This window comes from Ornithodoros turicata, chromosome 7 (genome assembly GCF_037126465.1).
Source record: "Ornithodoros turicata isolate Travis chromosome 7, ASM3712646v1, whole genome shotgun sequence".
In the NCBI taxonomy this organism is placed as follows: domain Eukaryota; kingdom Metazoa; phylum Arthropoda; class Arachnida; order Ixodida; family Argasidae; genus Ornithodoros; species Ornithodoros turicata.
The window spans coordinates 32,804,058-32,831,163 of NC_088207.1; the positions used below are offsets into that span (position 1 = coordinate 32,804,058).

At 45.2% G+C, this 27,106-nt stretch overlaps 2 protein-coding genes across 11 annotated transcripts; one reads left to right on the top strand and one right to left on the bottom strand.

Moving 5' to 3' along the window:
* Positions 1 to 94: 94 nt before the first annotated feature.
* Positions 95 to 26,973, top strand: LOC135400875 (uncharacterized). Of its 7 annotated transcripts, XM_064632841.1 has the most exons (6): positions 100 to 274; positions 14,799 to 14,926; positions 15,640 to 15,714; positions 15,785 to 15,890; positions 23,342 to 23,485; positions 26,704 to 26,973. In XM_064632841.1, the coding sequence occupies exons 2-6, from the start codon at positions 14,916 to 14,918 to the stop codon at positions 26,770 to 26,772; spliced, it is 405 nt and encodes a 134-aa protein (XP_064488911.1). In that variant the 5' UTR covers positions 100 to 274; positions 14,799 to 14,915; the 3' UTR covers positions 26,773 to 26,973. The 7 variants fall into 7 exon arrangements, 4 of the variants coding, with proteins under 4 accessions (XP_064488912.1, XP_064488909.1, XP_064488910.1 ...); XR_010424663.1 differs by lacking the exon at positions 14,799 to 14,926 and adding an exon at positions 19,693 to 19,742 and having other exon boundaries at positions 95 to 274; positions 15,607 to 15,890; XM_064632839.1 differs by lacking the exon at positions 14,799 to 14,926 and having other exon boundaries at positions 99 to 274; positions 15,607 to 15,714.
* LOC135400874 (BLOC-1-related complex subunit 5-like) lies at positions 3,032 to 15,605 on the bottom strand. 4 transcript variants are annotated; one of them, XM_064632837.1, is made up of 5 exons: positions 15,589 to 15,605; positions 12,884 to 13,038; positions 11,699 to 11,883; positions 10,392 to 10,580; positions 3,032 to 6,302 (listed from the first exon to the last, which is right to left on the bottom strand). In XM_064632837.1, exons 2-5 carry the CDS (start codon positions 13,029 to 13,031, stop codon positions 6,087 to 6,089), a joined length of 738 nt encoding a protein of 245 aa, XP_064488907.1. In that variant the 5' UTR covers positions 13,032 to 13,038; positions 15,589 to 15,605; the 3' UTR covers positions 3,032 to 6,086. The 4 variants fall into 4 exon arrangements, with proteins under 4 accessions (XP_064488907.1, XP_064488908.1, XP_064488905.1 ...); XM_064632838.1 differs by lacking the exon at positions 15,589 to 15,605 and adding an exon at positions 13,863 to 13,942 and having other exon boundaries at positions 11,699 to 11,778; XM_064632835.1 differs by lacking the exon at positions 15,589 to 15,605 and adding an exon at positions 13,863 to 13,942.
* Positions 26,974 to 27,106: the final 133 nt, after the last annotated feature.

Sequence of the window (27,106 nt, forward strand, 5' to 3'; positions counted from 1 at the left end):
CTGAGAGGCGAGCAGGACTCCCGAAATTGCGGAAGCTCTCGAGACAAGCAATATATAGTTAGGAAGTGCCGCTGTCACAGCAGAAAGAAAAAGACGACGATAAGAGGAGGTTAACATCCAAGAAACCGCCCGCCAAAAGTCCCATCAGATGTCCTCAGTAGTTCCTAGAGGACGTCCCATGATGTTGCAATGACAGTCCTGTGGATGTCCAGAGTATGTCATCTGGACTTTTTGGGATGTCCTCTGGACCATGTGTGTCGTCCTCTGAGATCGTGTGAGTGTCGTCCTCTCTCTTCCCTGTCTCGTGTTTTCCCGCTGGTCCTCTGGACGTTCCTTTGTCAAGTAGGTGACACCCTGTGGGTATTAAGGGGCCCGTCTGTGGTTGTCTGGGATATGCCGACGTGACCTGGAAATGCTTCTATTAGCCCTGGGGCGGCTTGCACGAACATTGAAAAAACTTCTCAGTGCCGTCCGCAGTAGCTTTGGAGGTGCTCTGCGCGGGAGCAGCATTGAGGACATGAAGCGCGTGCCCAATGGATGCGCTACCGAACACACCACTGAGGAATATCCTCAACATTCGTGCAGGCGGGTCCAGCAGATGTTGGAGCACATGCCCTGCAGTAACAGAAGCTGAAAACAGAAACCATAGAGACTTTGTTCCACGCTCTACCTGGCCATCAAAGGATCACATTTCGTTTTGGCCATTACGGACCCTACTACTGGCAAGAATCCAGCACACGTGCGCTCATACATCTCAATACCAAGATAAGCCACTCGCTTGTATGACCTTGTCTAGTGATAGAGACCGCTGTCAGGAAATCGGACAAAAATGTCATTCAGCTCATTTGCATCACATTTCCCATGAACAGATTTAGACTATGAACTTGGTCATATGTTTCAGGGAGCATATACAAGCGGAAGAGAACAGACAGGGGATGCCTATAGTGACACAAGCACCGGGAAAGACACAAGAACAAAATATAGTCAGCTACTCTTTCAGTAGATACCATTGTATTCCATGCTCCAGTGTGTGTCAAAGGACTTTCAAAACACGCTCCTTTCCAAACAAAATCATAATTTTAACGCTTCAGACACACGTGTGACAAAGCAAAGCAGATATATTGTGCGGGCGTCTTTATCTCCGTGACTATTGTGTTACTCATGTCAGACAACAATGGCGAAAGGAGTGCAAGGAGCCTTGTATACCTGGATGTGACAGGATATTCTACACACTATTTTTTGCTGTTTACGTCAGGCTTCGGAATTTAGCATGCATGGTTTCAAGCGAGGTAACACATACATGAATTGCACATTGAGTCACATGTTACTAAGGTGTGACAGTTACATGCTTAATGCAGGGCACTTGCTTTTTTTTTGTTCTCTCGTGCCAGGAATTTCTATTTAATCAATTCCATCTCACACAGACTTATACATCTTACACAGACATTATGATGTGATCCAAATGATTTCATTTCCACAGAGCTTAGCTTGAAGTCATGAAGACACTTATAATGTACAGGCCTAGTTTGACTGTGTGCAAGGTGCACAGTTCTTTCCCTTGCAACAAGACTGATGATGATACACATTATTTGTGATACCATTCTCTCACTACTCAAGACTGCATAAGGAAGATGACTGCACATAGCAAAAAAGAAAGTGGAACTCTGCCCCAATCCTTGTTCTTTGCAAAATTTTCTTTATTGTAAAAGGTTCACGATGTCATGTAAATTTAGCTGAGAAATGTGAGGCCAGTATGCAAAACAAGGAACAAAAAAGCCTGCCAAACTATGCTTTCTGTTTTGCCACACTGCTGACAGCAGCAGAATAACGACATCAATGAAGTGGAAACATGTGCTTGTGGTGGAATATTTCCAGAGGTGTCTGAAGTCCTTCACAGCAGGGGGGGCGAGCCGTAACCTCACCCAACCTAACCTAACCTAGAGGAGAGCACTATGGTGCATGGTTCTAGATTCAGAAGTGCGGCAAGTACAAAAATGGGAGCCATTGATGCACTTATTAGAAATGACTTGTCCAAGCAATCCCATTAGTGTTCAGCTTGTAATGCAGATAGAGAAAATCATATCGCATTCTTGATTACCTCGAGGCAAAAAAGAAATTGGCATTAGAGCAGCACAAGCTGAAATACTTGTTGATGGTTTCATTAAATGTGGTACGACAAATTTATAGAAGTAAGTGAGCGGTGGCGTGTTTCTTTATTTTTAATTTTTGTTCTTGTCAAAAATACAATGACTTTATCTGCAAAGGGCGTCACTATTGCTGCAATTAAAAAGTTCTGTCGTGTATTCTGCTGATGGCTCAGGCAAAAACAGCCAGATATGCCACACGAGTCATCAAACGTACCAGCGAACTGCTTGAAAACTCCTCGCTGCGGGATAAGAGCTTCCCTTTCTAGCCACGAATGTTTCCCTGCGTTGATAAAAAACGAGGTGGCGTCCTTTGCTGGAGAGAAAATCTGAGTTTTCTTGTACTGTCTAAGCAAGGCTACTGAATGGCGTGTTGCTGCTCTTCGCGAAGGAGGTCCGCACATACAGTATCACCCTGGGATAATTGGGGGGATACAGTCAACCCTCGATTTATGAACCTTTGATTTATGAATTCCCTCGTTTTATGAACACCGAGCATGGGGAACCAAACGTTTTCCATTCATTTTTCCCTCGTCTTATGAACCTCGATATTCGAATAATGAACGGAACTTCTGGGAACCAACTAGGAGTTGCCCAGCGTTTTTGCCCTCAATTTATGAACGGATCGTTCCGAGGTCAACAGAAACCTCCAAAGGGATAATTCCGTGGTCTTATGAATGACGCCTGAATGGACAAAACGTTTTCCAGGTATTGCACCCTCGGTTCTTAACCCCTCGGAATTTGAACAACAAACGGGTTTACCGGGGTCGCACAAGGTGCGACCAAGTGTTCCTGACCTCAGTTGATGAATAAGGTGGTCGCAGTCACCCGGAGATTAATAAATGGAGGTTAAAAATCCCAGAGGAAATCCGAGACCAGTCCAGTGCGACAGTGGTGACATCTCTTATTTCCAAGGTTGACACAGCGGAAGGCATGGTCCAAAGCAAAATTAAACAATTTAGTATTGCATAATAAACAGAGTGTGAATGCGCTAACATCTGTTCTTTGTGAGATTGATACAGCAGAAGGCATGGTCAAAAGCAAAATTACACAATATATGGCATTATAAACACAATCCCAACTCGGAAACACTGTTGCATTTGCTCGATAGTACTCAGTTAACTGAATTTTCGATTTATGAATCCCTCGATTTATGAACGATTTTTCGGGGAACCGAGAGTGTTCATAAATCGAGGGTTGACTGTAGTAGTATTCGGGTGAATTTCGTCCCCTACTTTTTAAACCGGTGTTCATTTTCATTCTGCTGTAACAGAGCTGAAAGCAAATCTGTCTCGGTTGGGAGTTATGGAAGAAACATGGGGTGGCGGGACCCTCATAGCGGAAGTTCAGGGGGGGGGGGGGCGACTGCCCACCCTGCCCCCACCTTCCAACACCCCTGAATATTTGTGATATCATGTGCACAAGTTGTACATGGAGAGATTCTACATGGAGTAGCACTTTTCATATAAAACGTACTGAACTGCTGATGTGACACTCAAGAATGACCATAGGTAACAAAATGCAAGAAACAAAAGCTGGTACATCCACTGAAATTCCACAACAAAAGGAATTGGCCACATCACTTTCTTTCCATAGTGACTTGCAGCTGTATCATACTATTTCATCTAACTTAAAGTGGCTGTGACAGGGCATCAGATGTAAACGTAAAAGACGATTCTTTGCACCAATGTGAACTTCCACTGAACGTTTCATAGCGAAAGGGTAATAGAAGCAGAGAAAATGGGCACCGCGAATACAGAAACTTATGCGGCTCTGACGTCGCCTCGCCGCCGCCAGTGAGGCAGCGCACGAGAAGTCCTGTGCTTAAGGCCAAACCGCATGGTACGATTCTACGCAAAACTGCCCAAAACTGGTAAACTACCCGAAAACTGCCTGAACCGAAATCAGGACCGAACTTCTTCCGTGCATCACCGCATGCTAACTGCAAGATCGCTGGTCCAATCCCGGCCGAGGGCGGTAGCAATGTGAGGGAGGTAAACAATGCTTCCAGCACCATGCGTCGGAGATTTCCGGCGCACGTCAAACGAACCCCAGGTGGCCCAAATTATCCGCAGTCCTACCCTGCGGCACGTGCAACAAGTCGCCACACTGTGCAGACAAACCTTACGTGTAACATCATGGTACCATTATTTTTGTACCTAAGGCCAGGTTCGAACACGCAACCTTGGTATCAACCTTATTGCAGAAAAGGATCATTCGCTGTATTGCAAACATTTCATGTACTGCTCACACAGAATCACTTTTTGTTGATCTAAATGTTGTGCGTGCATCGTACCTTCACGAATTTCTAATAGTCAAAAAATTACGTTTGGCGAATGATAGATACGTCTCTTGTATCAATAAACTAGCAGATATAAAAGTGCATAGGACGGCATACAATACGAAACACGATCATTACTGACATATACCTGCAATTAGAAGGGAATACCGAAGGCAAGTGCTTACATACAATGTCCCTCACGTTTTGAACGAATACTTTTTCCCTGGTTCACCGCTATCCCAAATGTCATGCATAGAACAAAAAAATATTGTTGTAAGTGCTCTTTAGCAAATTCTAATGCATAAAAATCATGAAACTGTATAAATATTACCAATCAAGACATGTATGTAATATGCTCTTTTCTGGTTGCTGTCACCCTTGTATTGAGGGAGGTACAGACTCCCTCAAGCTGCATTGTGTAGCTTTTTTTCTGTACCTCGCATTTCTGCGGAAATGAACAACAAAGTTTAAAAAAATAACCAGCGGGCATGTTACGAAGCAAGGCCGATACTATTAATTTGCAGTAGATCTACATATAAGTTGAGTCTGTCTGTACATCTGTGGCACCTTATATGGCAAATTGTGCATGAGCCAGTTAAGTTGCCCCTGGTGTAGAATCATGGATAGAGGAAAGTAACCATAGTTTGTTTAAAAACGTGCCTTGTGAATAGGATAAAAATTCAAGCTGATAAGGAACAAACATGATGGAAAGATGGATCGGTGAGGGGAAACCAAATGTCTGTTGCCCTTTCACTGGATGCTGATGGGTTTGTACAGCAAGGGAATGGGTTTTGTATCCAGCCTATTTTTCAACACAGATATCTGGCCCATTGAATAGGATAAAGCTTCTGCATTTCATTGGAACAAGTGCATCTACTGCTTCTGCAAATGCAGTGCTATGGCATGCAAGAAATGCCGATATGGAGTCACATCACACGAGTTTCCTGGACAAAGGTGAAATTACTGGGCAAGAAATACGATTACACTCTGGCTAAAAATGGAATGAGGTAAAAGAGCTTGTCTGTTCCTACGTCCTCGCTTTTTCTGAATGGCCACTGGGCTTCTCAGTTATCACAGCATGTTACACTGCTTGCACTATACACGACGGGCTTTCACCATACAATGACTAAGCAGTTTCTACATGAATCTATTGCATATCAATTTTATATCAATCAATAATCATTGAGGGTCATAACAACACACAATATTATTCTGTGAACTCATGCTGCTGCTCAAAGCTCAGACAAGATTACTACTCTCCACTCACTGAAACCAGCCCCAATGCATCCCATAATGAAGAAATCCTGAGCTATGGACAAAGAGACAAAAAACAGACATGACACAACCGAGCGGCTTTTGAGCGGTTGCATCCTGTCTGTGTTTTGTGCCTTCACCCATAGCTCTCTTCATTATGGAGTTTATCCACCAGCTCGCCTGCATCCCAATGCATTCCGCAGCAAACGTATTGAAAGGCTGAGACACCCAGTCTATCATACGAGCTAGATGAAGACATTGCCCTGTAACAATACAGACAATTTTCTTCCCTGTCACAGTTATAAGTTTCACACTGTAAATGCTTCACTGCCTAGCACCATTGGCATGAAACAGGGACATGCTCCAGGGCAGTGCTAACCTGTATACCCATCCTGTGCTACCAGCCATCATCCAGTTACCATTACAAATGGTTCCAGCTGCTCCTCGAGAGGAAGAAGCTTGTTGAGTTCTTCTACTTGCTCAATGGTTTTATCTAACATTGCTTGGGAGTTGTTGAGCATGGATGAGAGCTCATGGACTTTGGAGAACTGCTCAGCATGCTTGACAAACTTCTTCTGCCTGTCAGTCAGCATCGTGCTCAGTGTTGATATTGCATAATCAATCTGAAAGACCAGTAATAACTGAACAAATTAAAGACATAAAGGGTGTCAGCTGAAGTAAACTAGAAACATTTCATCTGTAGTGAAAAGCAAGAAGCTGCTACAGCACTGATATTGGAACCCCAATGATTGTCATACAATCTTTCAACTTTTAATTACTCTGATGTTCTAGTGTTTGTGTCTATTTACGTATTGAGTTGTTATAATTTTGCTGTTATGCCATAGTCTGGGAGGTGACCAGCATAATATTTTACTCAGGCAGTAATAGGAAGTAATAAGGAAGTAATATTTCGTTAGATTACGAATATTCTTCCAAGCCCTTTCAGCCCATGCAGGCTCACAGCAGCCACTCAGCAATAACAATGTGTAGTGCTCAAAGTAGGTAAGCTTTAATGTGGCATATGTCAATGAGTTCAGTTTGTCTTCCCACATTATGTTTGATGCATGTTTTTGTGCACTTGTCACATGTAAGCACTAACACATACATTAAATGATATATCTCCATCAGTATGCATCTGTTTATGCATCTCTTTACGTCTATGTATATCCAAAGGGGACAAGGTTGATTGGTAATTCTGAAACATATGAGTAGTTCATTCTATTTTTATAAAGCTTGGTTTCTTTTTCAAGAAGCCTCGTATCTATCACACATTAGAAAGTGGACTTTGACAAATCGCCAGTGGGATGAACCACGCAAAAGATGCGTTAGACAAGTGCAAATCTTTTTTCCTACAAGCATTCCATATGGTGTTGTCAAAACGCAGTGCTGTAAAAAAAAAGAAAATTTGTCAATCTCAATGAAATTAAAACTGTTAAGATGCATGTACCTTAGCTTTTTATGAACAACGTCAGGCAGGAATACAAGATGTGACATTTTGAAATATACAAAGATACGATATATATATATATATATATATATATATACGCTACAAAATTTAGGTTCGAACGACCAGGATGTTGAATATAGATAGGGGAGAAAAGACACCAGAGACTGAAGTAGGGAGTAGGGGAAGTTATTTATTAAGTTGGCATTTAAACTAAGGGTCTGGGGAAGTCTACGTTTCGGCGGAAGCTCCGCCTTCTTCGGGACTGAGACGAAAATCTATGTACAAGGTCTTTTAAAAGGTTACAAAAGTGTCGTCACAGTTGGTACAATTCCACTGCGAGGCAGTCGTCAGTGAGTCATGTTCTGGAAGATTCCGGAAGGTTCCTGGGTCATCGGCCGGGGAGATTACGTGTCAGAGTCTTGGGTCGCGCTCGTTGAAAACCTGTTGTCCGGGGTGTTCTTAGAGTCATTGTGTCCAACTGTAAAGAAAAGAAGAAAAGAGGCAGCGGGCACTCCGAGGACATACAGAAAAAAAGTTATCCGGATATGCTTCTTACAGTTGATAGCACTCCTTTATCCTCATTTATTAGAGATTGGAATTTGTAGATCAAGTACGATTCGCGTTGCTCTCTGCAGCGATCGGATGTGAAATTTCACATCCGATCGCTGCAGAGAGCAACGCGAATCGTACTTGATCTACAAATTCCAATCTCTAATAAATGAGGATAAAGGAGTGCTATCAACTGTAAGAAGCATATCCGGATAACTTTTTTTCTGTATGTCCTCGGAGTGCCCGCTGCCTCTTTTCTTCTTTTCTTTACAGTTGGACACAATGACTCTAAGAACACCCCGGACAACAGGTTTTCAACGAGCGCGACCCAAGACTCTGACACGTAATCTCCCCGGCCGATGACCCAGGAACCTTCCGGAATCTTCCAGAACATGACTCACTGACGACTGCCTCGCAGTGGAATTGTACCAACTGTCACGACACTTTTGTAACCTTTTAAAAGACCTTGTACATAGATTTTCGTCTCAGTCCCGAAGAAGGCGGAGCTTCCGCCGAAACGTAGACTTCCCCAGACCCTTAGTTTAAATGCCAACTTAATAAATAACTTCCCCTACTCCCTACTTCAGTCTCTGGTGTCTTTTCTCCCCTATCTATATATATATATATATATATATATATATAAGGGGGGGAAAAATTTGCAGGAGCTATATATATATATATATATATAGATACTCATGGAACGATGCGACAGCACCAGAGGACACGTGTTTCGCTGTGTTTGTGGCTCGTCAGCTCTCGGTAGCTGCGCATCATCCGGAATTGGCAAACCAGGGGTCGCTCGCTCGCTGAGTGACCCCTTGTTTGCCAATCAGGGTATATGTTTCTCTGCGTGCAGCCATAGAAGCCATCTTAATCTGTAATTTTGAATTTCAAACACGTCTAGTGTCATTTACTTGTTTCTTTAATGGCTTTTTTTTCCTGCATTATAATTCACTGGCTTGCACTGTGGCATTGAGGAGTGCTCAGTCACCCTCCCAGATGTATCTCACTCGCTGAGCGACCCCTGGTTTGCCAATTCCGGACGATGCGCAGCTACCCAAAGCTGACGAGCCGCAAACACGGCGAAACACGTGTCCTCTGGTGCTCTCGCATCGTTCCATGAGTATCTGTTTCTCTGCTTGCAGCCATAGAAGCCACCTTAATCTGTGAATTTGAATTTCAAACACGTCTAGTATCATTTACTTGTTTCTTTAATGGCTTTTTTCCTGCATTATATATATATAGGTTAAAGAGGTTAATATATCAGACGGCTGCGAAGTTGAATGCACGTTGAGCATATGTTTATAAGTTGATTGTGCACTCCCAGCCGAGGACAGCTATTTCCTTCTACTTGGAGCTCGTCAGCCCGGTGCAGGTATGTGACACGATTTTGGGTCGGCGCTAACAGTGTGTCTCAGCGAGACATCAGTGTTCCACGGTGACGGCTCCACCTGTGGAGGCCGCACTGCAAGCCAGCAAGTACATATACAGAGGCAAAATAGCCGATGCTCTGTGGCTGCACGTTGGGCATATGTTTATAAGTTGATCATGCACTCCCAGCCGAGGACAGCTGTTTCGTTCGACTTGGAGCTCATCAGCTCGGCGCAGGGAAGTGACACGATTTTGGGTCGGCGCTAACAGTGTGTCTCTCCGAGACATCAGTGTTCCACGGTGACGGCTCCACCTGTGGAGGCCACAGTGCAAGCCAGCAAGTACATATACAGAGGCAAAATAGCCGAAGCTCTGTGGCTGCACGTTGGGCATATGTTTATACTAAGTTGATTGTGCACTCCCAGCCGAGGACAGCTGTTTCGTTCTACTTGGTGTCATCAGCTCGGCGCAGGGAAGTGACACGATTTTGGGTCGGCGCTAACAGTGTGTCTCAGTGAGACATCAGTGTTCCACGGTGACGGCTCCACCTGTGGAGGCCGCAGTGCAAGTCAGCAAGTACATATACAGAGGCAAAATAGCCGAAGCTCTGTGGCTGCACGTTGGGCATATGTTTATAAGCTGATTGTGCACTCCCAGCCGAGGACAGCTGTTTCGTTCTACTTGGAGCTCATCAGCTCGGCGCAGGGAAGTGACACGATTTTGGGTCGGTGCTAACAGTGTGTCTCAGCGAGACATCAGTGTTCCACGGTGACGGCTCCACCTGTGGAGGCCGCAGTGCAAGCCAGCAAGTACATATACAGAGGCAAAATAGCCGATGCTCTGTGGCTGCACATTGGGCATATGTTTATAAGTTGATTGTGCACTCCCAGCCGAGGACAGCTATTTCGTTCTACTTGGAGCTCGTCAGCCCGGTGCAGGTATGTGACACGATCTTGGGTCAGCGCTAGCAGTGCGTCTCGGCTAGACATCAGTGTTCCACGGTGACGGCTCCACCTGTGGAGGCCGCAGTGCAAGCCAGCAAGTACATATACAGAGGCAAAATAGCCGAAGCTCTGTGGCTGCACGTTGGGCATATGTTTATAAGTTGATCATGCACTCCCAGTCGAGGACAGCTGTTTCGTTCCACTTGAAGCTTGTCGCAGGGAAGTGACACGATCTTGGGTCGGCGCTAGAAGCGCTTCTATTTTTAGAAGCTGCCATGCACAACACAATGACCTGTTTGCTCATTTGCCTGTGTTAATTCCTCCTTTCGAAAAGAATGTGGAAAAAGTGCAATCGTCATAAGTACATAATGCTACTGCCCAAAACTAAGACAAGCACACACCTCTCGTATCCTTGTTGCTATAGCATTCTGTTCTGTGCTCACAACATCTGCACATTGTCTTAAGTGCTCCTGGTACCTTGAGGCTAAACGGCTCACTGCTTGGTTGTCCAGCCTCTCCAATACATCGGGGTCACGTACTATGGGGCTATGCAGTGTTCCTCGCAATATGGGATAAAATAAAGGTATTCTCTGCGAGGAAACAAGACGTTTAGTTTATTCGTTGTTTCTGCACGGTGTTCAAACACAGGAACCACACAGAGTGTGGCATAATAAATTTTGTTGATAGGAAAACATGTCATTTCAAACACAAAAGAAATTCATTATTATGCATTGTGTCTCAGTAACCATGTATGAAAAATTTTACATAGAAAGCGCACAGCACAGAAAAATATGCAATCAATGTCACTGACCAGTAGAGAATTTTAGCCACACACTACAAGAAATTCTGCCAAATTTTATTTAAAAGAAATTTAATTTACTGTATAGAACTCTGAAATGTGCAGAGCTAAAGCTCTTGCCAGAATCATAAAGTGCATTGTGGATTTGCACAAATTCACCACAAAATATGCTACTTAGCACAGTCTTCTCCTCTGCTGGTAGCAGCTGGGAAAGAATGTGCAAAAATGAGTATACTTGCAGAAGCTGCTCAGTTCTTCAGCAAGAGGTGACACGAGAACGATGATGATGATGACTGGAATTTTTTTGTGCAAAAGCTATTACAGCTATAAGACACAAGAATGACCATGGACCAGCTCCTTCAGTTCCCTTTTCGATGCTTCTGCTGCTAATGACAGCAAGGCTACAATGCCATTATCTGTAATAACAACAGTGAGAAGGAAACAGGAAGAGGAGCGCCACAGCTTTGCAACTCTGTTTTCTGTATTTAAACATCACAAAGCGCTGCCCAGCAATCGCACTTCTCAACTATCAATTTCAGATTTTTTTTTTTTTCCTGCTGTTACCACTGAACTAGGTAGAGTATTTTGTAGTAGGTTTGGGTAAATCTGCAACGCGCTTCCTGATTCTGCCAAGAAAAGCTACTATACCTGGCAAATTTCAAAGTTCAATTCAAGATACTAAATTTCTTTCAAATAAAATTTGATAAAATTGCCCGCAGTACATGGAAAAAGTTCCCTACAGGTGAATGCTGTTTGTCATACTATATATCTTTCCGTGGCATGATTTTTCTACTACGATTTTTCTACATGGTTACCCAAACGCCCTGTTCGTAAGACCGCACGAAATAAGACAGCAAGGTTCTTTAAAACTGGTAAAGAGAGCAAAACACAGTGCATTTGACACATTACCTGGAGCTTAAGAAGATCTTCATCAGCTTCGACAGTTTCAAGATCTTGGTTCCCTTCCTTTACAACAACAATATCGTGACCTGAGGAGCCAGCATATGAGTGAGGCCGTGGCTTTGGGGAAGGGTGGGGAGAAGAGGAATGCCTGAGAAGGCGTGCGGGACTCTTGCTAAAAAGCTTGGGTGAGTCTTGAGTGAAGAAAGGTTAAGGAGAGAAGAGGTTGCAATAGTGAGTTGGAGAAAGCAGTAAGGAAAAGTTGCAACAGATGTTTAGGCACATCATCTGACCACAAAGGTCTACATAGTTGGGCTCTGCGTACATCAACACTAGTTAAGCATACTCCGCTCCTCACTTTGACTGAAGGGAGACAGCTTTGATACAGTGAGTGACTTGTTGAGCTTTGATAGTCGCTTTTTAGTTCTTCGTTTCAGCCCTCAGAAAGATACAGTATGATAGAAATGATAGATGCCCTTTCAGTTCGTAGTTTTGCCGGACAGGATTTTTGCAATAAACATGGCCTCTAGCAAAGAAGTACAAAGTGCTCACTGATCTGTCTTACTCTACGAGGTGTGGTATGATTCAGATGAATTAATGTTCAGCCTAATCCACTGACTTTGCTTTCTATACATGAACCCTTTTCAGCGGCGATGTAATGTGGTACATCGCTTTCGCAGAAATTCTATCCTGAACATATGGCTAGTTATATTCTATTTGGCAAAGGAAATTAAGCAGCAATCTTGTTTTTGCAACTAGGGTTGAGAGAATGACAAGAATGTTCTATTTCAACAGCATCAGAGGAAACGATCTTCCCAAGAAGGAAAAAAAAAGCAAATCGAAAGGAATAGAAGGAAAAAAGGAGGCCATGATGCTTGACACCCATCTCAATATTATTGCAGTGTTAATACGCAATTATTTTCTAAACCATGATGTAACAAGAGTACCATAGATTCAAGTGCAGCAGATTGCAAGTTCGTATGCATATACTTTTTATAAGTTATTTTTAACGCAGTTGTGAAATGCCTCATATCCTAATGCGTGAACAGGAAACAAAAAATTTACTTTTTGAAATATTTGCATTGAAAGAAACAATGTATGCATAAAAGATGGGAAGAAAAGACTGCTGTGACCTTTTATCAGACACAATGGGTACATTGAGTGAGATAAAATTGATGAAGATGATGTGCTTACCACCAATAGGGTTGTTTACTGTTGACGAAATATAAGGAACATCTGAATCTGAGCTGATGGATGGACGGGGTGATGAAGCCTTTGCACTATTACCTTTTATGTGCTTGTGTGAACCACCTCCAGCATGACTGCTTTGTTCAATACCCATCTTACATCTGCAATAGAGGTGTGTCCCTAAAAGTACACATTTTATATACAAAGTATACATGTTAAAAGTAGTGCACAGCAAAATATGTGCTAGAAAATATCAAGATATGCATGAAATTACGCTCTATAACCGACGAAGGTATGCCACAAAAATAATGCGCAATAATAAGTTGTAATTTTGAAATGGATTGTTGCAAATTCGTGTTTTTACAGTAATAGAAATATTTGGTTATCTTGGAGGTACATGCAACAACAACAACAACAACTTTATTTTAAGATGATTTAAGATGGCATGTTGATATCCATATTGTAATCTTCACATTACCTATATTGTAAACTAATTATGACGTGCAACAATTATAACTCGTAATGTAGTAAATGAACATTCAAGTGGCACGTCCATAATGTTTCTTGGGTTCAAATTTTTGGCTGTAATTTAGTACTATAACAGTGCTTTACAAATTTTCCATCGGTACAGTGGTTGGCTAGTGGATTACATTTGTAGGTTCTTTTTCGTGCACTGAGATCTCCGAAAGCGAAATGGTGCTGACAAGCTCGTGCATGACTGCGAAATAAACCCGAAACAAGGAGATTGTTGCTGTGTAATGAGAATTTGTCTCTACGCCTTGTCTCTGGTTTATTTCGCAAACACTGAGATCTCAACACACAGCTTTCTCGTGTAAATGTAATGTCAATTACTGCTGCAAAGAGACACGTAAAATAGGTAAAATTTCCGGTGCATGTCTAGTTGACATGAGCCACTCGATTTCATTGGCAAGAGACTAACGAGAGACAGATATGACAAACTGCACCGAGAAATGACAAATATTACCAGTAGCAGGCGAAGAAAGTTGTTTACGACTCCATTTTGAAATGTCAGTGCGATGATAATGAGGCAACCGTAATATGTCTCGTTTCGGTTTCGGTATGGGTTGACAGCACGTCCGCGGCTCGTCCAGCGCGGTCTACGGAGGTAGTAAAAGCTCAAAGCTCATAGTAAAAGTTCAAAAGTTCATTTTGAGACCAGATATCGCCGAGGGTTGGTAGGGCATAGTGGGTTCGACGCAGCCAAAGCGGGAAAAACGTCCCCCCACAGGCAAGCTGGTGGAACAGTTGGACTACGTACAGCATGTAAAAGCGGAATCGTCCAGCCTAAGTCGGCACGTCTGGACACTTTGTGTTGGAGATCGTTCTAACATCGCAACGCATCTGCTATGAGAGCTTATAACACCACTGTGCCTCTAATTGATGTTTTATATATACTGGGTGGGTGCAGATAAAGTAGCCCCACATGCATGCGCGTACGGCGCTACATTGTCTGCACCCACCCTGTATATACACGAAATATCACCGCAGACACAATTGCTTTTTGCTTATAAATAGTACTTCACATTGAGGATTATATTTGTCTCAAGAAACAACAAAGAAAAACAATGACATCAAAATAAATCAGGAAAGCTGATGCCTTTTTCCCTGAGCTATTTGAATTTCATTGACTCTGGGGCGTTGAATGCATGTGTTTACGTTGTCCTTGTTTGTAGCTCGCCTCGCTTGAAACACGTTCTTTACAAATAAAAATAATCTTTGGCGTCTGACCGTGAATGGTATGGGTACTTTGTTCCTGTGAGTGTGGGACGAAGGACAAGAAAGGGAAGGAAAAGTGAGCATTTCTTATATTTATTACGTGGTAGTAAGTGCGAGGAAAGAAGACTTGTAATGTGGAGTAGGAAACGTTAACTTATGATTTATCTCTTCATTTACTGTACAGAGCCGACATCGAGGGGAAGATGACATCTTACTTGCCAACGAAAATTCGTCTGCTACGGACAAGGGACGACACTTGACCAGTGGCGTATCTAGGGTGTGGCAGGTGTGGACAGGTGCCATGGGCGCCAGGTGAACAGGGGCGCCATTATGTGGTCGGGTGTGAATGTGCCAGGTCGGGCACTCAACCTCGCACATTCATAAATGATCTAAAACACCCCCATTAGAGAGGTCGTACCGTGAAACCTAGTGCGGACCACACGAAAACGCATCCCCAAGGACATCATGTTAACCATGTTGCCATGGGCGCAGGTAGCTCTAGATACGCCGCTGCACTTGACCACATACGCTCGGCCGTGCCGGCCGGTGACGTCGCGCCACGAGCCACATGATTGGCACTCCCGCGCGCGTCATGGAGTGACGCCAACGTGACTTATTCGGTAGGCCTCTCGGGAGAAGTTCCAGCGATTCGACAGCGTGTGCTGATGCTAGACCTCTCGCGCACGTTGAGCGACAGCCGCGCGACTGTTCCTCTGTAAGCATCCGCGATGCAATCCAGAACACAGGACTGTCGTACAAGTCACTGCTATGAAAACGAAAATTTATGGAGGGTGCTGAGTGCCGACCCAGTACTCATTTCCGTACTCTCAATGCATTTCATCACTCATTAAAAAACTCTGAAACGGGGTGGGGGGGAGGAAGGAGTGCAAAGAGGTGCATTGCCCACAGTTAAAGTATCAGTGAAAATAGCTTTCTTGAGCTGCAAAGCCATTTATCACAATCACTATCATCACCTTTTCTCTGGTATTCAGGGTCGAGCCACACGGAAACGACTTCTCTTACAGGATTGAAGATTTCGGAGAGACGCGTTCAGCTCAAGGGAACGGAGCCAACGATGTTCAGGCGTGCGGTCAGCATCGGTAAGGCCAAAAACGAAAAAAATTAAAAAGAGAGAGAGAAAAACCTCCCCAGAGCATCAACACATCATAGGTTCGTCAACGACTACAGTGATGGCGGACGGCTCGCAGCACGAGCGGATGACGCACGTACAGAGCACTTGGATGCATCGGTCTTTTTGGCTCGCCATCCTTATCCTGTAAGCACAACTCACAACTTCCAATCGACAACTCGACAATATGGCGTGGAACGGTGATCAGAAACGAACGAGCTTTGAACGTCTCTGAACTCAAAGCAACCGCCCAAAACGCCACCAAAAAAATATATAAGAACAACAACAACAACAAAAATAAAAACTTAACTTTAATGCAAATATGGTGCGTCTTCTGCTCAATCATATGCCTACGACCTTAGGGAATAATTTTGTTGCATGGGGGAAAGTGTTGAGGTCGAGAGGCCTTTCATGCAGTTCTGTCAAAATTATAGTCAGTTTTTTTAATGTTTCTTTTTCTGTCTTCGTGCTCGCGACAGCACTGTTGCAGTCTTATTGCGACTTCCTGCCATCAGACAAGTGCCAACAGACTTCGTGATTCATGCTCGTGGTAACATTTGAAGAGGTTGTGACACTTCGATAAAAGCGATAAAACCCCGCAGTGAAAGGAGTAAAAAAAAATACCTACCACTTGTGTCGCTTTAAGCCGTTACACTTCCGGCGTTGCGAGTTACCCACATGAACTGCATGTTGCATGCGCGAGTTGTCCGGAGTTACCGGAGTTGTGAGAACCAATAGTATGGCAGAGGCAGTGGCGTAGCCAGACCTCCAAGGTAGGGGGGGCTCGATACGAAAACACGCCCCCCCCCCCCCCGCTGATCCTGTGTCGACAACACACACATACTTGTGCACACTGCAAACTGATGATTAAAAAAAGGAACGAAAATAGTTGATTTAGACGTTCACAATACGATTACAGGTATAGGCTGTCATGACCAATGAGGTGGTGTCACGAGATTGGAAGTATTTTGAAAAGCTCATACTTTGAAAACCATTCAAGAGTGCATCTTAGACAGACGCCATGAACTGCGAGAACTTTCGCGATCGTCACACTGGTCCCCCCCCCCCCCCATATATTATGTTCTCGGATTTGCACGATTTGTGTGGGTCGGTCCGTGGCAGGTAGGGGGGGCTCGAGCCCCCCCTAGCCCCCCCGTGGCTACGCCACTGGGCGGAGGCTCTCACTTCTCTGACGTCAGAGGTCGACGCAAAAACGTTTTCAAGTGTTTGTGTCTCGCCAAGTACGACACGTAGAAAAATAATGAGAGATGGCGTTACCTTGACACCAACACAAAAGGGATGGGGTTCATCCGTTGCGTCGTTCGTGATTTATAATCGACAGAAAAGAAAAAAAAACAAAAAAAATCAATGTACACTTTTGCTCTCCAACTCAAGAGGCGCGACAATGCGGAGTGGGAGCTCTCATTGGTCTCTTCAAACTATTTGCGCAATCATAGCGGGTGATCGTTTGCGAAGACCAATCAGAGGCCTCTCCGCATTATCGCGCTTCTTGAGAAAGAAAGTGTGACGGAAAGCGTATACACTGCGTTTTTTTCCCCCTCATATCACGAGTGATGCAGCCGACGAATCCCGTTCCTTTTGTGTTAGTGTCAAGGTAACGGAACCTTTCATTCGGCGAGGAGAAATTTTTGTACTTTAGTTCCCTTAAGTAGAACAACCAACTGTGCGGAACCGCGGTAATTGGTGCAAACTTAAACGCTACCTGTTTCTGAAATACTTCTTATTAGTGCGCTGCTATAGTATGTTCGTTGTATGTCGCAGTCCACAGCATATGGGCTTGAATTCTCACCGTGAAGTTTAGGCAAAGGCCCAACAGAAGTATATACGAAACTGTGTCTTCACAGCATTAGTGCCAAACCCTGCGCTCGAAAACTCGCACGAGCACTTTACTTTTTCAATTTTCTTGCTCCACTTTGTTTCCTTCCTTCAATATGTTCTCCCTTATGTATACAGCTTTAATTGCCTGGCAACAATGAGCCTCCCTTGTCACGAGTAAAGCAATTTACAGCATTACACTACACTACACTACACTACACCACACCACACCTGCTCGGGTCAGGTGTATGAAACGAGACGAGCTCCAAACCGACGGTGTGAGAAGTCCCACACGAAAATGATAAACACAGAAAAAGAAAAACAGGTGAACGTGCCCTTGTTGGCACAGCGTGCTCGCTTTTTCCTTTCCACACAGTTAACTGTTGCTTTAATGACCTGTAACATCCGATGACGATTAGCTCCCTTTTGCCCAGGAGTCGAGACATGGCTCTGCGATCCACCGCGCAGCAGCGGGCGCTTGCCAAAATTAGTTGGGCCGTCTTAGTGACTGGCAAGCACGTTTCAAAATATTCCGGGGAAGGCCAAATTTAGCTTTCCTGCCAATCCATCCAAAGGTTCTTGTTCGCTGCGGAACCACCGTGCTCTCGTATCATCTCGCCCGGAACGGAGCTCTGTCTCGTGGTTGCCCCGTTGTTTTTCTTTGCTCGGCTTCTGAGGATTTGCTGCAGCCGTCCTCCGTCGCTCCATCAAAAAAAGAAAGAATCCTGGCTTCGAAAGCCTTTCTTTCCCAACTCTTCTTCATGGCAGGCATCGAGGCCATCGGTTGCATGTGCTTAGTGCAGTCCATGGGCGTGCTTCGAGACTAGCAGTCTACTGCGGAGGCGTTTGTGGCTGTGTTGTCATTCAAGCGGGGCCTTTCTCTTCCACTGGAGTTCACTGAGCGTAAGTGACATTTTATTGTTGACCGTATTTCACGCACGAGCAGCGCAGATGCTGCTACATGAATGAAGTGGATGCAACGCTGGCATCCAGGGTGAGTGTCCCGTGCAGAACGGTGGCAGTCTTGAGGATAGGATGTGCTGAGGAAACCCCATACAGGTAAACTGGCTATCTCTACTGGAGTTTCGTTATCAGCGTTGCCATTTAATAATTCGTGATAGTCTTAAGGCAGACACGTCTTAAGAATGACCACTTAAGCGTGTCAGTTAACTGGCACGCTTAAGCGGCCATTCTTAAGGCGTGTGCGAATAGTCGATATATATAATCCAGCAATTCTATGACTTGTATTCGATTCGAGCACGGACGATAGCTCATACTGCAGCATTTGGGTGCCGCCGGCTGCACACGAGTACCTGCCCCGCTTAAATACTCGTTCGTTGCATATGATACTCCGCTGGTGTGGGTACCTCAGTATTTGCAAGCTTATATTTGTGCTCTTTGTCCCACAGTGCAATATATGCATTCTACCAATCAAATTCCATTCATTCTTCGCATAAGCAGTTGAGAAACTGTGGCACAGATTCAGGGACAAATTGTATCAATGCATGCAGTATCTGTATGCATTTGCTGCTGTTGTTGTTGTTGTTGAGAAGCTGTCAGACTGTTTGGCAGCTAACTGCACATATACAACATGCCGGGTGATATATGCCGATACTATTGCTACGGAGAGGCGAATGTCCGTATCTAGACCAACCATGCACTTCCCATTTTGGCGTTGTTTACCTATCATTTTATTAATGCTTCCCGAAAGTTCGTTATTAGATAATGGGTAGCAAGCGCGCTTATCCGAACCGGTGTCGTGCACTGTCCTCTTCGGACAATTAAGGTGCGAAAAACTCTTGCGCGTTGTCACTAACGCAATTTAGGGAATGTTGGTTACCGAGCACTAGCACGCCACAGGGCCTGTACCGGTGACAAGCACAGACAGAGTCGGAACCTATTTTGAGATGGGTATCGATCGCGCTAAACAATAGGTCTGTATAGTGCCCGAGGGATGGGCAGGAATAGTGCCACACAAAACTTGGATGCAACTGATGCAGTTAATGTCCTCCAAGATCAGGCAAGGTAAATCTGTGAATTATCACGCTGTTCTTGGTGTGCATAACATTATGTCCACAGGATACGCATTCCAAAAGCTCCGATTGCTTTCCAGTTGGAACTCTGTCAAGCCAGGCATTTAATGGGAAAATAATCACGGCTCAGGTAAAGCAGGCTAGTACTATATAGATGTGCACACTGTGCACACTGTGTTCTAAGCCATACGGCATATTTGTATATAAGCTGCGTTGAATTTATGTTTAAAATACACCCTTTACAAACCGCACTGCACCAATGCATCTTGACAATAAGCGGCATTTTGCAAAAACCCATTGATACGTTCAAATGGAAAGCTATGTATTTGTTCCGTAGGGAACCGCTCCCTCGCAAAATAAGCATATATCCGCGGGCCAAAGGTAGCTGTTTAATTTACTGGTGCCGTGCTGTTGGTGTGAACCAGTGACATCCCGTGCACGCCGCACACGGTTCACCTGTACATTCGAAAGATAGGACTTCCCTATTATGATTTGTCGTAGGTGGCTCTTGTGGCAGTCTACATGTATCCAATTTGCCACAGAAATTTGAACGTCTTTCTCTTCTTTCAAATCAAAAGTGACAACTGTATCGTAACAGTACACCGATTGGTCATAAGAGTCTTGGGCGGCAATGACTTGTTTTTAGAATGCTGCCCTTATGTTTATTGACTCGGTGTTGTTGCAATTTCAAATACTTCCCTGGCAGTATCTCGCTCACGTCTGGATTCCCTTATTGTAATATGCAGACACTAAGTATTTATTGTCGCGTGGTTGCAGTCATGGCAACTGTAGCATAACGTCATCATGGAGATGAGTCGTAGAGATCTTTCCGTGACGTAGCTGGCTCATTCATGCTGCTCGTCTTTGCATAACGTTGCCAAGCAGAATTACTCTTGCGTGCTGTGAGGCAACATTCGTCTCCCTCCGCTGTTGCTCAGGTTGCGTTCTCCAGCAAGCCCAGTGCGTTGCAGAGGTCCCTGAACCTTCTTCGGGACCGTTTCGAAGAAGTCCTGGACACATGCGTAAACTAAAAAAAGAAACGAAGTGTCGAAGTGGTTGTGTTGGCAACTCGTGTATAGCAAAGTAGAAACATTTGTACCTATAGCTGCTTGGCGGACACAACACGTTAAGATATTCGTTTCCTTTGAAGTTTTCATCGTTTTGAAACAGACTTTGCCTCATTGCCTGTATTACCGTCTTCGGATGACGTTCCCAATCGGGCATTTCTTTAAACAAGCGCTGTTGAACAATGAGACAAACGGGCTGAACGAAAGACGGGAAGACAGGTCACCCGTATAGAAGCGCCTAGAAATAGCGGCTGTTCTTCGCTTTCGAAATCTGCAGTGCGGCTCCTAGAGTCACTAAATAAGCTTCGCTTCAGAGTATCGACACTGAGTTCCAAGGGCGAGCAGCGCCATCTTATTTCCGCGCCATATGGTAGCCACGCGTAGAGCCCTGCACGTGCCGACTTTTCCGTGCCAGACCCGGCCCGGGCGCATCGAAAAATGGTCCGGGCCGGCCTGGGCCCGGACCTTCATGTTTTTATGGCGCCCGGCCTGACCCGGTGACTCAGCGAATGAGCTCGGCCCGGCCCGATGACTCTGCGCGTAGATCCCGGCTTAGTATTTCCAACCGTGACGTACGCGTTTCTAGCGCTTATCAAACAAATGTATAAGTTTATAAGTTTAAGAAGAGAAGAAACGGCCACAAATATACAAAAGCTGTCGTTTTAACACCAGAACAGTACAATACCAAATTAAATCCAGAACGCACGCGGGCAAGCGCGTTATCGTTATACTACCAAGTTTTTATGGAGATATAGGATGCTGTCGACAAACTCGTTCTCCCACTCCCTACCCTCTCACCAAGCTTTGCGAACGTGTTTGTGAGCTAAGTCAGGAGTCAGGAGCAATGTAAAGTGGCTTTGAGAATGTTCAGAGGGTCGAATCATACGCATAATGCAGTGTCCCTTGCTTGTTTTCGCAAATATATGCACAGGAATGACGCAAGCATGTGATAATATTAGCTAATAGTCTTCCATTGCGTGGAATTAGCTGCGTGACCTCGTCGATTCTGACTCTCGGAAACAGGTTTGTCGGCCCGGGGTAGGCCCGGCCCGCCGTGCTGGCGTCTTTTGTCGGCCCGGGCCCGGCCCGCGGCGGTGACATACTTTGTCGGCCCGGGTGCGGCCCGACTCGGAGCACACAACCAATAACAAGCCCGGCCCGCGGGACGGTCAGGGGCCTGGGCCCGGGCAGGGCTCTCGCCACGCGCAAGTGCACTTCAGAAACGGCTCTGGCGCACGTCAGAGCCATTTATAGGGAGAGTTTGATGAGTATGAGAGACTCTGATCTTTTGCCGCCTCGTGGGAGGAGCCTATTTTGACGTAAGAGTTGTCGTTGCGCCGCCCGAAAAGCATGAATCCAAGCAGAATCCGCTTATCAGCCATCTGATGCGCGCCATATTGATGCTGTCCGTCTGCTTTGTTGTCGCAATAAGTGCAATCTACGGGAATAACCGGCTTATGACCCACAGCCGTCTGTGATAAGGGGGGGGAGGGCTTTGTTGCCAAACTGGAAGAGTTCAAGAAGAAGGGCTTTCGAAAGAAAGAAAGTCTTCCCTCCCAGCATCGTAAACAACGATCAGCATCAATATGGCGTCGGCGACCGGCTGACAACAAGACAACAATGGAGCACGGCGAGGGAGATGGCTTAGCCGTGACGTCGCATGACGCGCTTCAAGTTAGGCTCCTCCTAATGGCCAAACTCTCCCTATAAACGGCTCTGGCGCACTTTAGGGCACGATGCCATCTATCGTGCGCGGATGAAATGTTCCTTTCTCTTGCAATCGTAGCAATCTCTAGCAATCGTAGCTCATCAAGGTTGACGGCCTTGAGCTCACCTTGACATCCTCGGGGCGCTCTGGTGGACAATACATGGATTATCATACAACAATCTTTCTCCTAGAGTCACTAAATAGGGAACAGAGTAGCGACACTGAGTCACACCGGCGAGCAAGACCGCCATCTCGGGTCCGGCGCGGTTGCGTCGCCTAGCAATGTGACGGCAACCGCCCCCTTCTCCGCCGGAGAACAGTGCGCAGGGGAGCCAGCTCGCAACAGAAGAAACCGGTTTTGGATGGAGGGGACTCAATATGACGACGCGTTCTTGGAAGGAGAAACCACGTGACACGATCGGCCCAATCGCGGACACCGAACGGCGGCTCCAGCGCGGAAAAGGAATGCGATACTCTGTACCCCTATTTAGTGACTCTACTTTCTCCATCCCACAGCGAGCATTATGGTAGCCGCCTTTGATCCTCAACTTGGGATGGTACAGGTGCGGTGCGGAAACAAGATGGCGCTCCTGCTCTCCCTCGGACCTCAGTGTCCATTACTCTGAAGCGAAGCTTATTTAGTGACTCCAGTGGTTCCTACTGCCAGCACTAGCTCGCTCTCCACGCATAAATTGGTAGATTTTTGCGGCGATTCAATGATAGATTGGATGCCAAGGGGAGTGCATATCCTAAGTTCCAGAATCGTTGCTTCACTTGACCTGAGCAATGTACTTTGTAAATCGTTGGAATCCGCATGCTTTGAAATCCCGCGCAGGGAGGCGAACGCCATTGTGACGACATCGTGACGACACGAAGGCGTTCTTATGACGACATTTCTATTCGACCAACATTTTCACGTGACGTCAATTGCGTGAATTGCTTCTGTCGTTCCAGCCGCAAAATTCTTCGCGTCCCGCTGCGGAGAATACTCGAGGAGGAGATGTAGAAGAGGACACTCACACGTACAGGAACGTCACGCGAACGTCACGCAAGGTGGTGAAGAGATTCTCCGAGCTTGCTGTCGGCTGTCACAACAAAGTACGGGTAGCTCTGGAAATATGTCAAATGTATGTCAAATGTATGTGAATATGGGACTCACGTGAGAGATGTTTCGAGTGAACTACTCCTGCAAGCACGTTTGTGGTTGTCCGCTGTACAGTATTGGAACTATGCCCGAAAACAACCGAAGAACGGCATATGAAATGTAGTCCGCAACAGTGTTACTCCGCCGGAAAAATTGTACTGCAGCGCCACCAGGTGTCGCTTATCGGACACCCATAGTTTCGGTGTCGGCGCACTACCTGTCGCCGTATAGAGCGATGCGGCTATTGCTATTGCAGCCAATAGGACAAGCGTATAGGGCGGGGCTTAAACTTGCCGTTCTTAGGTGAACACGACTCATACGTAAATCGTAATCGCAGCGATAGTATACGCTGTGACAACAACAACAGTTTATTTTGAGATGGAGATACTATACGCTGTGACGATTATTGTGGAAGTAGTAAATATCGCAGCTGCAACCGTTTAATGACTGAACTGAAAGAAGACTGTGTATGAATTGTAGTTATTACCCTTCTCTCGCTCTTTGCTTTCAAAGTCTTCGTATGAATAACGAATGCATGCAGTAGGGTGCAACTGTCTCCGAGAAGGAAGAAGCTGAAAGAGCCCGACTCCAAGTACTGTCAGTAGCTGCATCGTTGGGAGATATATGTATAGCTGTGCGCTCTTAGAGAAAATAATGGACTCAGTATAGCAACCCAAGCAGTTGCACACACACATGCTGACGCTCAACTGCTGTCGTGTTAGTAAATGTTCCTCTTTTCTTGTGGAAAAATACAGTTATGCGATGATGTAGCTGTTGCAACTGCGGCTACTATGCTCTATAATAAGCTTACCTTTGTTTTTACTTTTTTGTGTGTTCGTTCCTTGACCCATCTGTCCGCAGAAAGTGAAATTCTGTAATTGCACCTCTGCATAGAATTGGTAAAGAAAACGGACACGTGAACACGAGGGTCATGTGACTATGGCTTCAGCGTTTGCCTGTGAAAACAGCCTCCGAGAGACGAAGGCTAAATTTATCGGTGACTGCGCTGCCACAACGATAAGAAGTAAAAAAGTTGTTTTCGCCGAAACCCAGCTTCCGGTGGGTATACTGTGTTGAACAACACGCTGCTGTTGATAGTAATGGAAAGATCGCCATTTTCGAACATACAAGATCTGGATAGAATAACCAATTGATACTAGTAATACTACTGAGAGGATGGCGGCAAGCTGGCAAGAAAACCTGGATATTTGAGGAACGTAAAAGACGTGCGTGTGTGCGTGTGAGTGTGTCGTCTTTTACGTTCCTCTAGCTCAAGGTTTTCTTGGATTATAATACTACTACTACGACAATTGGGGTTGATCCAGGTACGTACAAGGTACAACGAAAAATTGCTTAAAGTATGATACTAAATACCAGAGAGACTATGAAAATTTGAAATTAAAAATAAACAGTAAAACAATGTAAGAAGGCTCGTCAGAAGTCCCGTCAATAGAAAACAGCCTATGAGAACAAATGTACAATACAAATATATATATATATATATATATATATATATATATATATAGTGAAAAAAAAAAGCATAGGCTCTTTGGCTGCACGTTGAACATATGTTTATAAGTCCCAAACGTCGCCACACCAGCATTGGACAGCTGTTTCGGCCTTATTGGGCCTTCATCAGCAATGCGTAGGTGCGCGACGTTTGAGCGAGTGGCGTCGGAAGGTCACGTGGAACGTGATGTCCTCCCACCCTCACCCTGACGGGAGGACATCACGTTCCACGTGACCTTCCGACGCCACTCGCTCAAACGTCGCGCACCTACGCATTGCTGATGAAGGCCCAATAAGGCCGAAACAGCTGTCCAATGCTGGTGTGGCGACGTTTGGGACTTATAAACACACACACATATATATATATATATATATATATATATATATATATATATATATATATATATATATAAGGTATAGTTAGAAAGTGCGTTGTCTATGGTTTGGTGCCAACGTATCGAACAACAATAACGACTGAGTGACAAAAGCTGTCCAACGCAATATACCACTCCCCCTCAAAGACCAAATGGCGAAGAAAGTCACCATTGGATAGTTGCCAACGCGGTAAGCCATAGTTACACGCGATGACCCACCAAATTCCGCGTGTTCTTACTTGGACTCCAAATTAACGCTGAACAAACCCATCAAAGGAAAACGTGGGGAAGACAAGGTAATTGTGTGATCGAGATGGTGTACAGGAAAAGAAATAAAATGTAAATTGTACAAGAACCTGGAGCAACTATATATAGGCACGGAAGGGTGACAGGGGAAACAAGTCGTGAAACCAAACACGCATAAAAAGTAACTTTAGGAGGAAGTACTAAAAAGTTATTGGAAATAAGAGTACAAATGCACCTCATAACCACCGCTACACAGTAGGTATTTCAGCGTTATGTGACAGCTTTGATAGTTCGTGCAATCAACAGACCCAAGATGTCTTCAAATTTGCAGCACGTACCACGATTTGGTGATGTCACGCGGCTTTTCAGAATTCGCTCGCTAATATTGCAATAGTACCGTAATTTCACGCGTATAAGCCGCACCGCAGATAAGCCGCAGGACCCCTGTTTTCGGTGAGATAAGCCGCACTCGCAGATATGCCGCGGGCAATACGACGCGATTGATTTGTGCGACAAAGGAGACCATAGAGAAGGCCATAAACCTTGTGGTCCATACTCCGGGGTCGGCATGGTGTACAACAAAGGAGGGCAGTTCTAGTGTTCTACCAAGATCGGATTGTGCCCTTGTTGTGTATTTTTCATGGATGGACGGGTCAGTGGCCTTCCAGAAGACATGAATCACTGTCACCACTTCCGTTAAAGCTGCTTGGGGGAAGGCACCAGGAAGGTCAGCCTACTCGAATGTGGACACGCCCCTGTTACGTATTGTTCGTGCATTGGCAGGACGGTGCTGTTGCAGAGACACTGTCGGTCCTTTCGTTAAAACCGGCGTATGGGGAAAATACCAGAGAAAAATATCCATCAGATAAGCTGCACCGTGCGGTGGATAAGCCGCAGAGCACCCGTGAGGAAAAAAAAATCGCGCATAGGCCGCGGCTAATACACGTGAAATTACGGTACTATAGGGTACTGGAAACAGTCAGCTTGTCCGCACATCCTTGTGAATACCTTCAGCTGTGACTCACCTCAACTCTGTTCTCCAGGTCCTGATGCTGATGCTTCGAAATGAGACCACACGCAATAGCCTCCAGTTGGCCCACTTCCCACGATGACACAGTGGTTTCCGCCTCCCCGTGTTGACAAGAAACGTCGCCTATGCTAGTGAGGGACTCGTGAAGATGCAACAGAATCACAGCAACGTCATGACGTGCTCCCTGCTGTCCTTCTTCAGCGTTTGAGACCCCGTGAGACCTGCAAGCACCTCATCGGATAGATCGATATTCGTTCACAGTTTGGTGCGAAAGTTCACAATGTGCGACAGTGCTAAAGTGCGTAAAGACATGGATGCGACATACCCTGAACATCTGTCCTTGTTACGGAAGTTTTCTCTGGGACCTGAGTACCCGCAACCGTATAAACGTCAACAAAAGAAGGATATGAGGAATA

Coding starts and splice junctions, on each gene's coding strand:
- LOC135400875 (XM_064632839.1), top strand. CDS start 216: ATGTCATCTGGACTTTTTGGGATGTCCTCTGGACCATGTGTGTCGTCC. Junction 15,891..23,341: donor TGGCTCGCCATCCTTATCCT/GTAAGCACAACT, acceptor CTGTCGTTCCAG/CCGCAAAATTCTTCGCGTCC. Junction 23,486..26,703: donor CTGTCGGCTGTCACAACAAA/GTACGGGTAGCT, acceptor TCTGTTCTCCAG/GTCCTGATGCTGATGCTTCG.
- LOC135400874 (XM_064632837.1), bottom strand. CDS start 13,031: ATGGGTATTGAACAAAGCAGTCATGCTGGAGGTGGTTCACACAAGCAC. Junction 10,581..11,698: donor AAGATCTTCTTAAGCTCCAG/GTAATGTGTCAA, acceptor GTTTCCTCGCAG/AGAATACCTTTATTTTATCC. Junction 6,303..10,391: donor TAGCAACAAGGATACGAGAG/GTGTGTGCTTGT, acceptor CTGGTCTTTCAG/ATTGATTATGCAATATCAAC.